The sequence below is a fragment of the Oncorhynchus gorbuscha genome, linkage group LG19 (assembly GCF_021184085.1).
Source record: "Oncorhynchus gorbuscha isolate QuinsamMale2020 ecotype Even-year linkage group LG19, OgorEven_v1.0, whole genome shotgun sequence".
Taxonomy (NCBI): Eukaryota; Metazoa; Chordata; class Actinopteri; order Salmoniformes; family Salmonidae; genus Oncorhynchus; species Oncorhynchus gorbuscha.
In genome coordinates, this window is record NC_060191.1 from 76,255,994 (window position 1) to 76,271,278 (window position 15,285).

General features: G+C 46.1%; 1 protein-coding gene across 1 annotated transcript in view; it reads right to left on the minus strand.

The window, feature by feature from the left end:
* Window positions 1-746: 746 nt before the first annotated feature.
* The window catches only part of dhx34 (DEAH (Asp-Glu-Ala-His) box polypeptide 34), a 28,874-nt gene continuing 14,335 nt past the window's right edge, over window positions 747-15,285 (minus strand). The window contains exons 6-16 of the mRNA XM_046314017.1: window positions 14,879-15,096; window positions 13,667-13,841; window positions 13,070-13,263; window positions 12,807-12,908; window positions 9,072-9,347; window positions 8,796-8,969; window positions 8,152-8,361; window positions 7,347-7,649; window positions 5,888-6,073; window positions 4,254-4,401; window positions 747-1,628 (exon numbers count right to left, since the gene is read on the minus strand). Coding sequence (XP_046169973.1) covers window positions 1,426-1,628; window positions 4,254-4,401; window positions 5,888-6,073; window positions 7,347-7,649; window positions 8,152-8,361; window positions 8,796-8,969; window positions 9,072-9,347; window positions 12,807-12,908; window positions 13,070-13,263; window positions 13,667-13,841; window positions 14,879-15,096 — 2,189 coding nt within the window. The 3' untranslated portion in view covers window positions 747-1,425. The remainder of the gene's footprint in view (window positions 1,629-4,253; window positions 4,402-5,887; window positions 6,074-7,346; window positions 7,650-8,151; window positions 8,362-8,795; window positions 8,970-9,071; window positions 9,348-12,806; window positions 12,909-13,069; window positions 13,264-13,666; window positions 13,842-14,878; window positions 15,097-15,285) is intronic.

Genomic DNA, 15,285 nt, shown 5'->3' on the forward strand with positions numbered 1-15,285 from the left:
ACAGGCTACATGGTATCCCAACACACTACTGAGAGAGACAGGCTACATGGTATCCCAACCCAGTACTGAGAGAGACAGGCTACATGGTATCCCAACACACTACTGAGAGAGACAGGCTACATGGTATCTCAACACACTACTGAGAGAGACAGGCTACATGGTATCCCAACACACTACTGAGAGAGACAGGCTACATGGTATCCCAACACACTACTGAGAGAGACAGGCTACATGGTATCCCAACCCAAGGCCCCATTCTTACATCTTAATAAATGTGCCTTTTGATTTGATTAATCAATAACCTGATTTCGTAGTAACTCTGTATTTAAGTACTATTTTCATTTATTTATTTATTTTTTATTTTTTGGGGGGGGTCAATTAATTTATTTCTGCCTATGTGGATTTTAATATGTATTTATTTGTTTCAAAGTAATTACTGAAATATGACCTGTTTATTTATTTAATGAGATATTTATTCTGATTGGTTAATTTATGTTTTTGGAGACAGGTTTTAATCTTCCGTGCTGTCTGACTTTGTGCCAATGTGCTGCTTTGAGGTGTTCCATATCGTGGGTTTGTATCACTATTAAACACGCCTCTATATTTTAAACAAACGCTTCCTCCCTCTATGACACCTGCATGTCATTCAGTCTGTTACCATGGAGTTGAGGGGAGCTGACAAGAGCTTCAACCAATGAAGAAGTCGAGATGAAACCCAACAAAAATCACATGACCGGAAGAAGAAAGAGGCGTGACTCTTGATTTTATTAGAAAACAGTATTCACTGAAACCCTTCAGGTTGTTGATTTCTCCATAGCAGTTAATTGAAGGCCATTACTGTGTCCTGATCAGGTGATTTAGGCAGGAAACTTTAGTGTCTCTCAACGTGCATGTGCTGTCTTCTTGGTGTTTAAGGATCTCTGTTTCAACGTCCAGAGTGCACGTGCTGTCTCTTGGTGTTTAAGGATCTCTGTTTCAACGTCCAGAGTGCACGTGCTGTCTCTTGGTGTTTAAGGATCTCTGTTTCAACGTCCAGAGTGCACGTGCTGTCTCTTGGTGTTTAAGGATCTCTGTTTCAACGTCCAGAGTGCACGTGCTGTCTCTTGGTGTTTAAGGATCTCTGTTTCAACGTCCAGAGTGCATGTGCTGTCTCTTGGTGTTTAAGGATCTCTGTTTCAACGTCCAGAGTGCACGTGCTGTCTCTTGGTGTTTGAGGATCTCTGTTTCAACGTCCAGAGTGCACGTGCTGTCTCTTGGTGTTTGAGGATCTCTGTTTCAACGTCCAGAGTGCATGTGCTGTCTCTTGGTGTTTAAGGATCTCTGTTTCAACGTCCAGAGTGCATGTGCTGTCTCTTGGTGTTTAAGGATCTCTGTTTCAACGTCCAGAGTGCATGTGCTGTCTCTTGGTGTTTAAGGATCTCTGTTTCAACGTCCAGAGTGCACGTGCTGTCTCTTGGTGTTTGAGGATCTCTGTTTCAACGTCCGTCCAGAGTGCATGTGCTGTCTCTTGTGTTTGAGGATCTCTGTAGAAGTGAGCGTCAGGTCCTTGTCACAGACATCACAGTGGTAGACTCTGGCCAGACTGGAAACAGAGAAGGAAGAGGAGGCTGCCTTCACATCATCACCCTCTGAAACAGACAACAGCATCTGTCAGTTAGCTTCATTCCTAGAGATCATATTACATATATACAGTGCATTCAGAAAGTATTTGACCCCTTTATCCACATTTTGTTACGTTACAGCCTTATTCTAAAATGGATTAAGTTGTTTTTTCCCCCTTATCAATCTACACACAATACCCCATAATGACATCACAATACCCCATAATGACATCACAATAACCCATAATGACATCACAATACCCCATAATGACATCACAATACCCCATAATGACATCACAATAACCCATAATGACATCACAGTAACCCCTAATGACATCACAATACCCCATAATGACATCACAATACCCCATAATGACATCACAGTAACCCCTAATGACATCACAATACCCCATAATGACATCACAACGCCCCATAATGACATCACAACACCTCATAAGGACATCACAACACCCCATAATGACATCACAATACCCCATAATGACATCACAACGCCCCATAATGACATCACAACACCCCATAATGACATCACAACACCCCATAAGGACATCACAATACCCCATAATGACATCACAATACCCCATAATGACATCACAACACCTCATAAGGACATCACAACACCTCATAAGGACATCACAACACCTCATAAGGACATCACAACACCTCATAAGGACATCACAACACCTCATAAGGACATCACAATACCTCATAAGGACATCACAATACCTCATAAGGACATCACAATACCTCATAAGGACATCACAATACCCCATAATGACAAAGCAAAAACGGTATTTTATAAAGTTTTGCAAATTTATTACAAATAAAAAAAACTGAGATTTACATATATATTCAAACCCTTTACTCAGTACTTTGTTGAAGTACCTTTGGCAGTGATGACAACTTGGAGTCTTCTTGGGTATGACACTACAAGCTTGGCTCACCTGTATTTGGGGAGTTTCTCCCATTCTTCTCTGCTGATCCTCTCAAGCTCTGTCAGGTTGGATGGGGAGCGTCTGCACAGCTATTTTCAGGTATCTCCAGAGATGTTTGATCGGATTCAAGTCCATTCTGAGACTTGTCCCCAAGCCACTCCTGCATTGTCTTGGCTGTGTTCTTAGGGTCATTGTCCTGTTGGAAGGTGAACCTTCGCCCCAGTCTGAGGTCCTGAGCGCCCTGGTGCAGGATTCCATCAAGGATCTCTCTGTACTTTGCTCCGTTCATCTTTCCCTCGATCCTGACTAGTCTCCCAGTCCCTATCACTGAAAAACATCCCCACAGCATGATGCTGCCACCACCATGCTTCACCGTAGGGACGGTGCCAGGTATCCTCCAGACGTGACGCTTGGCATTCAGGCCAAAGAATTCAATCTTGGTTTCATCAGACCAGAGAATCTTGTTTCTCATGGTCTGAGAGTCCTTTAGGTGCCTTTGGGCAAACACCAAGTGGGCTGTCGTGCCTTTTGCTGAGGAGTGGCTTCTGTCTGGCCACTCTACCATAAAGGCCTGATTGGTGGAGTGCTGCAGAGATGGTTGTTCTCCTGGAAGGTTCTCCGAACTCCACAGAGGAACTCTGGAACTCTGTCAGAGTGACCATCAGGTTCTTGGTCCCCTCCCTGACCAAGGCCCTTCTCCCCCGATTGCTCAGTTTGGCCATGGGGCCACCTCTAGGAAGAGTCTTGGTGGTTCCAAACTTCTTCCATTTCAGAATGATGGAGGCCACTGTGTTGTTCAATGCAGCAGACATTTTTTGGTACCCTTCCCCAGATCTGTACCTCGTTTCAATCCTGTCTCGGAGCTCTATGGGCAATTCCTTCAACCTCGCGACTTGGTTTTTGCTCTGACATGCACTGTCAACTGTGGGACATATAGACAGCCTTTTCCAAATCATGTCCAATCAATTGAATTTACCACCACAGGTGGACTCCAATCAAGTTGTAGAAACATCAAGGAAGTCTCATAGCAAACAATCTGAATACTTATTTAAATAAATTCTAAAACCGTTTACGCTTTGTCATTGTGGGTGATTGTGATGTCATTGTGGGTGATTGTGATGTCATTATGGGTGATTGTGATGTCATTATTTGTGATTGTGATGTCATTATGGGTGATTGTGTGTAGATTGATGAGGGAAAACAACGATTTAATCCATTTTAGAATAAGGCTGTAACGTAACAAAATGTGGGAAAAGGGAAGGGGTCTGAATACTTTATGAATGCACTGTATTCTGCATCCCAAAATAGTACCCTTTCCCCTATATAGTACACTACAATTAACCCTCTGCCATAGGGCTCTGGTCTAAAGTAGTGCACTATATAGGGAATAGGGCTCTGGTCTAAAGTTGTGCACTATATAGGGAATAGGGCTCTGGTCTAACGTAGTGCACTATATAGGGAATAGGGTTCTATAGGGCCCTGGTCTAAAGTAGTGCACTATATAGGGAATAGGGTTCTGGTCTAAAGTAGTGCACTATATAGAGAATAGGGCTCTGGTCTAAAGTAGTGCACTATATCGGGAATAGGGTGCTATAGGGCTCTGGTCTAAAGTAGTGCACTATATAGGGAATAGGGTTCCATAGGGCTCTAGTCAAAAGTAGTGCACTATATAGGGAATAGGGTGCCATTTGAGCCTCACCTTTGTCCTGGTTGTCCTGCTGTTCCCCAGGCGGCCTGCAGGTGGCCTCGTGGCTCATCCTCTCCAGCGGTGTGACAGGACTGTACAGGTCACAGTGGGGACAGGACCAGAACGTACGTAGACACTCACTGTAGAGGTCCTTAGAGTCCTGGGGAACAGACACATTATAGTACAGACACTCACTGTAGAGGTCCTTAGAGTCCTGGGGAACAGACACATTATAGTACAGACACTCACTGTAGAGGTCCTTAGAGTCCTGGGGAACAGACACATTATAGTACAGACACTCACTGTAGAGGTCCTTAGAGTCCTGGGGAACAGACACATTATAGTACAGACACACACTGTAGAGGTCCTTAGAGTCCTGGGGAACAGACACATTATAGTACAGACACTCACTGTAGAGGTCCTTAGAGTCCTGGGGAACAGACACATTATAGTACAGACACTCACTGTAGAGGTCCTTAGAGTCCTGGGGAACAGACACATTATAGTACAGACACTCACTGTAGAGGTCCTTAGAGTCCTGGGGAACAGACACATTATAATACAGACACATTACTTATAATACAGACACTACAGGTCCTTAGGAGTGAATCACCAGATCACTAAATTTACCAGCTAACTTTGACAAACATTCAGACAACGTGATAATCTACTTCCTCGCGGCACAGCGCCTCTCCCCTATTGGATAGTGTGTGTCCGTATTGATATGAAGGATGTGTGTGCCTTTTTAATAAATCTACGTAGTTCTGTCTTTGAGCTGTTCTTGTCTATTGATGTTCTGTATTATGTTTCATGTTTTGTGATAAACCCCAAGAAGAGTAGCTGCTGCCTTCGCAGGAACTAACGGGGATCCATAATAAACCCCAAGAAGAGTAGCTGCTGCCTTGGCAGGAACTAACGGGGATCCATAATAAACCCCAGGAAGAGTAGCTGCTACCTTGGCAGGAACTAATGGGGATCCATAATAAACCCCAGGAAGAGTAGCTGCTGCCTTGGCAGGAACTAATGGGGATCCATAATAAACCCCAGGAAGAGTAGCTGCTGCCTTGGCAGGAACTAATGGGGATCCATAATAAACCCCAGGAAGAGTAGCTGCTGCCTTGGCAGGAACTAATGGGGATCCATAATAAACCCCAGGAAGAGTAGCTGCTGCCTTGGCAGGAACTAATGGGGATCCATAATAAACCCCAGGAAGAGTAGCTGCTGCCTTGGCAGGAACTAATGGGGATCCATAATAAACCCCAGGAAGAGTAGCTGCTGCTTTTGCACGGTGGATCCCAGGTTGACCCTCGGTGGACCCCAGGTTGACCCTCGGTTGACCCACGGTGGACCCCAGGTTGACCCACGGTGGACCCCAGGTTGACCCACGGTGGACCCCAGGTTGACCCACGGTGGACCCCAGGTTGACCCAGTAAATAGTTGGGAGCATATATAGTGTTGACAAACTGTCTTTTCCTAAAGTTTACTCTCCGATATTCAGAACTGTTCTGATATGTTTTGGTCTGCGTCAGCTCGTGTTGTTGACTCATCTGATTGGTTAAATCAAAGCTAGAACTGGTCTATGGTTGCTTGTGGAGTGTGGAGTCAGTTATCCAACTGTAGTTGGTAATATGATAACATCTACTCACAGTGAGGCAGTTGTAGGTGAAGTATTTGGTGACTTGGAGGCCTCCCTTTATGGTGTCAGGTTGCGCCTCCACCCCAGGGAAAAGGGGGTTTGGGGCATGGGGCTCAGAGAACTCGGACTGGGCCTGGGGACCTACGTAGAGGTTCTGTACCTGCAGGCCTGTCAAACGACGTAGACTGTAGCTCACCTGGAGAGGACGGACAGACAGACAGAGAGGACAGACAGACAGGGAAACATACACCTCAGTTGGGGGTGTTCTCATGGTGTTATCTAGACAATAAAAGAGGGACGTGATGATTAGACATGAGAGCTTTTCCTGGTCAGATCACATGGTAGGAAAAACAAAGTCCTAGTCCTATGTTATAACTAGAACCCACAGTTAAAATAACCTCTTGAAACTAGGGGGCACTATTTTTATTTTTGGAAAAATAACATTCCCAAGGTAAACTGCCTATTTCTCAGGACCAGATGCTAGAATATGCATATAATTGACAGCTTAGGATAGAAAACACTATAAAGTTTCCAAAACTGTAAAAATATTGTCTTTGAGTATAACAGAACTGATATGGCAGGTGAAATCCTGAGCAAAATCCAATCAGGAAGTGACTCTTATTTTGAAACCCCTGTCTTTCTATGCATCCCTATTGCCCATTGAAAGGGATATCAACCAGATTCCTTTTTCTGTGGCTTCCCTAAGGTGTCTACAGCCTTTAGCCGTAGTTTCAGGCCTTTATTTTGAAGAATGAGCGTAAACTTCCACATTGCGTAAGTGGTCAGTTGTTGGCTCTCAGTGTGGTTTTTGCGCTAAACAGAGAGGTAGCCATTTTTCCTCCCGGTCCTACTGAAAAGCCAACTGTCCCGGTTGATATATTATCGAATAGATATTTGAAAAACACCTTGAGGATTGATTATAAAAAACGTTTGCCATGTTTCTGTCGATATTATGGATATAATTTGGAATTTTTGTCTGCGTTGACGTGACCACTATTTCCGGTGGATTCCTGGGCATAACGCCCCAAACTAACGGAGGTATTTGGATATAAAAAATATCTTTATGGAACAAAAGGAACATTTGCCGTCTAACTGGGAGTCTCGTGAGTGAAAACATCCGAAGCTCATCAAAGGTAAACGATTAATTTGATTGCTTTTCTGATTTTCGTGACCAAGTTACCTGACGCTAGGTGTACATAATGTTTTGCTAGTATATCGATAAACTTACACAAACGCTTGTATTGTTTTCGCCGTAAAGCATAATTTCAAAATCTGAGACGACAGGGTGATTAACAAAAGGCTTAGCTGTGTTCCGCTATATTTCACTTGTGATTTCATGAATATTTTCTAGTAAGATTATTTGACCGTTGGGCTATGCTATTTAGCGTAGTTTATGACAATTATCCCGGATCCGGGTACCATATTATAGAGTAGTCTTCCTCAATGTTAAAGGTTAGGTGTTCCTGTACCTCAGTGTATAGCAGGAAGCGGACCAGTCCTTCACTGAGTTTCTCCAGGTCTTTACGGGAGAGCCCAGGTACCCCCAGCCCCTCTCCCCTCCCAGCCTTGGCCCTGCTCCCCGCTCCGGCCCCCAGAGTGCCCTGTCCCAGCTGGGCTAGCAGGAGGCGCTCCCAGTCGGCCCTGAGAGTGAGGGAGGTGGACAGAACCTTAAGAGCCCCCTCTCCTGTCAGTCCTACCTCCAACCAGCCATCCACCACCAGCCTGGTACAGTCAGCATTACTGTCCAAGGAGTTAGCTACCAGCAACAGGGCCTGGAAGGGGACACGAACAGACAGTCAGGAGAGAAACAGTGCAGACAGGAACCATAAAAGCTGTGTTCCGAAACCAGCTCTGACACTGATAACATTTCAGTCTGAGGTGGATCTTTGTCAGGCATCGAGCTGAGACTCTGACCCGGTACTGACCCGGCAGGGCTGGGACTCTGACCCGGTACTGACCCGGCAGGGCTGGGACTCTGACCCGGTACTGACCCGGCAGGGCTGGGACTCTGACCCGGTACTGACCCGGCAGGGCTGGGACTCTGACCCGGTACTGACCCGGCAGGGCTGGGACTCTGACCCGGTACTGACCCGGCAGGGCTGGGACTCTGACCCGGTACTGACCCGGCAGGGCTGGGACTCTGACCCGGTACTGACCTGTAAGGCTGGGACTCTGACCCGGTACTGACCTGTAAGGATGGGTCTCTGACCCGGTACTGACCCGGTACTGACCTGTAAGGCTGGGACTCTGACCCGGTACTGACCCGGTACTGACCTGTAAGGCTGGGACTCTGACACAGTTGGATACATAAGGCTTGTTGGTCTCAAGTAGAGTAACGAAGGCTAGGAGCTGGTGTTTGCTGCTCTCCCCCTTGTCTGGCCCCTCTCTGTTCCCCTCCTCAGGGACGTGCAGCACCTCTGGGTCGCTGGCAAACACACTGGTGGGGTGGATCACTACCCCATGCTTGTTACGGGTGTGGAACACCTATAGGAGACAGGGACATTATCACCGTACACACACACACACAACTGTTCACACCTACACACACACACACACACTCCTGTTCACACCTACACACACTCCTGTTCACACCTACACACACACACACACTCCTGTTCACACACGCTCACACCTACACACACACACCTACACACCTGTTCACACACGCTCACACACACCTGTTCACACACGCTCACACCTACACACACTCCTGTTCACACACGCTCACACCTACACACACACACCTACACACCTGTTCACACACGCTCACACACACCTGTTCACACACGCTCACACCTACACACACACACCTACACACCTGTTCACACACGCTCACACACACCTGTTCACACACGCTCACACACACCTGTTCACACACGCTCACACCTACACACACTCCTGTTCACACACACACACACCTGTTCTGAGTCCTTGCGGTTGGCATTGTGTTCGTCTGGCAACGCCAGCTGGGGGTAAAGGCCTCGACAAAGCAGCAGCTTCAGGAGGGCTTGTTGCCTTGACGACAGGTCCTGGCTGGCCGACGCCGCTTCCTGGAGCTCTGACACGTTGTGGCGAAGCTTGAACTTCACTTCCTGTAAGGGGAGGGTTCAAGACAGATATGTTTTACGGTCATTTGACAGTGTAACCGACTGGTCTGTTGCCATGGCTCCCGCCCATAGTGACATCATCCTCACCTGTATGTCCAGGTCGTGTCCACCGGTCTGCTCCTTGTCTTTCCCGTCCCGTCCCGTGGCGCCCTGCTCTGTGTCCGACCCCGAATCCCCCTCCCCATCCTGTCCTTCCTCCAGTCTCAGGACCTTCCTCCTACCGCCCTCTGCCAGGTCATGTTCTCTCTTCAGCTGATGTAGCTTCCTCCTCTCGGTCAACCTCTCCCTGCGCTGTCCTCGCTCTCCACCAGAGGGAGCCCTCTCCTCCAGCACCTCCAACAGACCATGACTACGCAACAGCTCCTGTTGTCACACCAGGCGGGGGGAACGCGTTAGGGATAAACGCCGGTGTTGTGAACATTACCGTAGAAATAATAAACGACGTAGTGGAAACGAGCCGGAGCCGCGTCGCGGAGTTCATTTTTTACAAGGTAATGTACAGAATGGACGCCCTAATCACGTTTATACCGTAGTTGTCAAAGAAAACAATTTGAAAGCACACATGTACCGGTAGAAATACTTATGTTTCGTTGATGTTTATACTTTGGTTTATTAAGAGCGCATTCCAGCCGGTGTTATTTTCACAAGTTACCACTGGCTAAATCTATGACGTTAAAATGCCTAGTTATCTAAGCAATCACCATCTCATCAGTCCAGGCAAGCATTTATTTATTTACTTAAAACAAAAAAAACTTTTATTTAACTCGGCAAGTCAGTTAAAAACTAATTCGTATTTACCCTCTCCCTAACCCAGCAATTTATAACCTTGATCTCAGGGGTAACCTAGTGGTTAGAGCGTTGGGACTAGTAACCGGAAGGTTGCAAGTTCAAACCCCCGAGCTGACAAGGTACAAATCTGTCGTTCTGCTCCTGAACAGGCAGTTAACCCACTGTTCCTAGGCCGTCATTGAAAATAATAATTTGTTCTTAACTGACTTGCCTAGTTAAATAAAGGTAAAATAAATATATATATATATTTTTAAAAGCATCTTCTCACATTTCTTTTAGGATAACATTTAGTTTTTAACAGCGGATATTTATAGAAAACATAGTTTCATTATTCAAATTTGATCAGCTGTCCCATAGTAATGAACGTGTTTGGGGTCAGGGGTCGGGGGTCGAGACAAACAGCCAGGCAGCGTTTCTCTGCCAGTCGAAATCATTAATCAGTTGGCATCATTTTTATGGATATTTACAAAGAAATCTCAATAGATTAAAAAAAAAAATGTTTTTATTAAGTGCAGCAAGTTTAGTCTTTCCAGCTTCAGTTTGAAGTGAATGTGTTAGCTGTGTTGTTGACTAGCTCCTCTGAACAACAGTGATTGTGTTAGCTGTCTTGTTGACTAGCTCCTATGAACAACAGTGATTGTGTTAGCTGTGTTGTTGGCTAGCTCCTCTGAACAACAGTGATTGTGTTAGCTGTGTTGTTGGCTAGCTCCTCTGAACAACAGTGATTGTGTTAGCTGTCTTGTTGACTAGCTCCTCTGAACAACAGTGATTGTGTTAGCTGTCTTGTTGACTAGCTCCTCTGAACAACAGTGATTGTGTTAGCTGTGTTGTTGGCTAGCTCCTCTGAACAACAGTGATTGTGTTAGCTGTGTTGTTGGCTAGCTCCTCTGAACAACAGTGATTGTGTTAGCTGTGTTGTTGACTAGCTCCTCTGAACAACAGTGATTGTGTTAGCTGTGTTGTTGACTAGCTCCTATGAACAACAGTGATTGTGTTAGCTGTGTTGTTGACTAGCTCCTCTGAACAACAGTGATTGTGTTAGCTGTGTTGTTGGCTAGCTCCTCTGAACAACAGTGATTGTGTTAGCTGTGTTGTTGGCTAGCTCCTCTGAACAACAGTGATTGTGTTAGCTGTGTTGTTGACTAGCTCCTATGAACAACAGTGAATGTGTTAGCTGTGTTGTTGACTAGCTCCTCTGAACAACAGTGTCCTGACGAGAGAGCACATTTTCTATTCCAAGCTAAATCGCTCCTCATTAGCTCATTGTTTTTAGATGTGTCCAGATAAATGTTTAAAATTTAAATACTTGGCTTTTATTCTGGCTGCACTTTTTGACGTGACTGGAAGTTCGGCGTAGTTGGCTAGTTAGCAAGCAACAAGTAAGCAAAGGATAAGAACATTACCAGCCATTATGGCAATGGAACATTTATAACAGACAACTGGGTCGTGTCCATTGATACAGAACAAAAAGACTGAACGACTGGGTCGGGTCCATTGATACAGAACAAAAAGACTGAACGACTGGGTCGAGTCCATCGATACAGAACAAAAAGACTGAACGACTGGGTCGTGTCCATTGATACAGAACAAAAAGACAATGACTGGGTCGTGTCCATTGATACAGAACAAAAAGACTGGGTTTCGTCCATAGATACAGGACAAAAAGACTGACTGGGTTGCGTCTCGGCAACCGAACCGATAGAATGAACGACCAGCCAGCTTAGGGAGCATCCATAGATTTATATCGGGACTATATCTTGTGAAACGCTGAAAAAATACTAATAAATTCATCAAAACAACATTTTTTAATATGTTGGAAAACCCGTTGGTATAAAATAAATATGTAATTTATTATTTTGGATATTGTTGGTAACCCTTTGTATAAAAGTCATAATGCCCTCGAAGCTGGTCTTTGGACGATATATTGGCATGGTTTGCAGGCCCTCAACACCCATGCCAATATGTCCTCCAAAACACCGGCTTCGAGGGCATTATCACTTAACCAAACTTCCTACACAGACACAGCCATCGTCTCTGCAACCAGAATGACAGCAAGGCTTGTTGTGTTTGTTACAGCTGTTTAGTCTGCTTTATACCACAGTTGCCAAATTAAACAATACTAAGCACACGTGTGTTCTGTATATTTAAGTGATATTGCCATGGCAATGTCCATGCAGAAACGGGTTATTTTTCAAGTAGTGGTCTCTAGAAATCTATCAGACAACTGATCTGACTCATAGAGAAGATGGGGGGGTTAAACCATAGAGAAGATGGGTGGGGGGGGTTACACCATAGAGAAGATGGGGGGGGGGGGGTTACACCATAGAGAAGATGGGGGGGGGTTACACCATGGAGAAGATGGGGGGTTACACCATAAAGAAGCTGGGGGGGGTTACACCATAGAGAAGATGGGGGGGTTACACCATAGAGAAGATGGGGGGTTATACCACAGAGAAGATGGGGGGGTTACATCATAGAGAAGATGGGAGGGGGGTTACATCATAGAGAAGATGGGAGGGGGTTATACCAGAGAAGATGGGGGGGGTTATACCATAGAGAAGATGGGGGGGTTATACCATAGAGAAGATGGGGGGGGGGGGGTTATACCATAGAGAAGATGGGGAGGGGGTTATACCATATAGAAGATGGGGGGGGGTTATACCATAGAGAAGATGGGGGGAGGTTATACCATAGAGAAGATGGGGGGGGGTTATACCATAGAGAAGATGGGGGGTTACACCATAGAGAAGCTGGGGGGGGGGGTGTTACACCATAGAGAAGCTGGGGGGGGGGGGGGGGGGTACACCATAGAGAAGATGGGGGGGGGGTTATACCATAGAGAAGATGGGGGGTTACACCATAGAGAAGCTGGGGGGTGTTACACCATAGAGAAGCTGGGGGGGGGGGGGGTTACACCATAGAGAAGATGGGGGGGTTACACCATAGAGAAGCTGGGGGGGGGTGTTACACCATAGAGAAGACAGAAACAGGAACAGATTTATTACATACTGAAGTCAGGCGTGGCTGACCCACCTTGAACTGTCTTCGTAGGTTGACCATCTCATAAAGCCTCTGTTCCTCCAGCCCTCTCCTCCTGCACCACTTCCTGCTGGCACCTCCTCTCTCCCCCTTCACCTGGAGGAGAAGGTTTGATGACTGGAGTGTCTACACTAATATGCTACACATAATGTCAATCACTCTAAATGGAATATTTAGTGATCTTAAATTCTCCATTACAAGACGTAAGTAAGGTAAGTGGCTTCTTAAAGATGTTTTCTGTGCCCTGATTGGCTGACCTGCACCCAGGCGTTGAAGGTGTTGAGCAGGGTGAAGGGGTCTCCCTGGTTGGAGTGCAGGGGCTGGCGTGCTGTGGCACAGTCGGGGTTGTGTTGGGCCGAGCGGAGAAATGGGGACTGAACACTGAGGGCAGCAGCTACCGTCAGGACTGGCTCCACCAAGTTAAACACTGACCCCAGCACCAGCATCTTACCTTGACACACAGAGGTCAGGGGTTAAGGGTCAGGACCAGCTCCACCAAGTTTTCCACCATAATTTGCAAATAAATTCATAAAAAATCCTACAATGTGATTTTCTGGATTTTTTTCCCTCATTTTGTCTGTCACAGTTGAAGTGTACCTATGATGGAAATTACAGGCCTCTCCCATCTTTTTAAGTGGGAGAACTTGCACAATTGGTGGCTGACTAAATACTTTTTTGCCCCACTGTAAGTATTTAAATAAATGTATTTGAACACAGATTTAGGGGTTAGGGCTCGTGGTTAATATAACTAGGGCCTGGAGGTTTGTCTGCCCAGGTCGTGTGATCAGGAAATCTTCAGGGGGCACAGTACAGGATGGCAGATGTCACAACTTCTTTATTTCAGAGGGACGTACCTATGACCACGTCAACAGGAAGTTGTGCCAGCAGGCTTCCGATAGAGGTGAGATCTCCTCTAGCGTCTAGCGCCCCCTGTTCCCTGAGGTAGGTTACTGCAGTCTGGATACTGGCCGCGGGAGGAGGGTCGATGAACAAAAAGGATCGTGGGTCTCCCAGACTCATGCTCTTCATCTGTAAGGACAGGAAACAGTCTTTTGGCATGCAGAAGTAACTATAGGGGACAGAAAACCAGAACAGCGAAGAGGGATTTCAGTCGTTCAGTACGTGAATATGTATATACTGTAATCTATATCATCGACTGCATCCTTATGTAATACATGTATCACTAGCCACTTTAACTATGCCACTTTGTTTACTTTGTCTACATACTCATCTCATATGTATATACTGTACTCTATATCATCGACTGCATCCTTATGTAATACATGTATCACTAGCCACTTTAACTATGCCACTTTGTTTACTTTGTCTACACACTCATCTCATATGTATATACTGTACTCGACACCATCTACTGTATGCTGCCCTGTACCATCACTCATTCATATATCCTTATGTACATGTTCCTTATCCCCTTACACTGTGTATAAGACAGTAGTTTTGGAATTGTTAGTTAGATTACTTGTTGGTTATTACTGCATTGTCGGTACTAGAAGCACAAGCATTTCGCTACACTCGCATTAACATCTGCTAACCATGTTTATGTGACAAATAAAATTTGATTCGAGTTTGATTTGATTTGACCTGTAGTACTAGTGAGTACCACCCTGTGTATCTCTGGGACAGGGTGAGGTGTGAAAGGTTAGGGGTCAGGATACCTGTAGTACGAGTGAGTACCACCCTGTGTATCTCTGGGACAGGGTAAGGTGTGAAAGGTTAGGGGTCAGGATACCTGTAGTACGAGTGAGTCGAGGGCCACCCTGTGTATCTCTGGGACAGGGTAAGGTGTGAAAGGTTAGGGGTCAGGATACCTGTAGTACGAGTGAGTCGAGGGCCACTCTGTGTATCTCTGGGACAGGGTAAGGTGTGAAAGGTTAGGGGTCAGGATACCTGTAGTACGAGTGAGTCGAGGGCCACCCTGTGTATCTCTGGGACAGGGTAAGGTGTGAAAGGTTAGGGGTCAGGATACCTGTAGTACGAGTGAGTCGAGGGCCACCCTGTGTATCTCTGGGACAGGGTAAGGTGTGAAAGGTTAGGGGTCAGGATACCTGTAGTACGAGTGAGTCGAGGGCCACTCTGTGTATCTCTGGGACAGGGTAAGGTGCGAAGGCCTCGTAGTCGGACTCAGAATAGAGCCGATAACACACCCCAGGGCCTGTCCTCCCGGCCCGGCCTTTCCTCTGCTCAGAACTGGCTCGACTGATCCAGAACTCCTGCAGTCGCTGCATCTTAGCCTTTGGGTCAAAACTCATCTCCTTCACCTTGCCTTGAGGATACATTCAGAGGTAATACATTGTGTTCCATTTCTGAAAGTGGCACAGAGCAACACGCTTGAGATCTTTAAAGAAGCTTTCGTCTGTCCCCCCCCAGACGGACACAACAATGACATTACCCAGGCTCCTCTCTGTCCCACTGAGCAGCAGTTATTTTGTTATCGAACCTTTATTTAAACTAA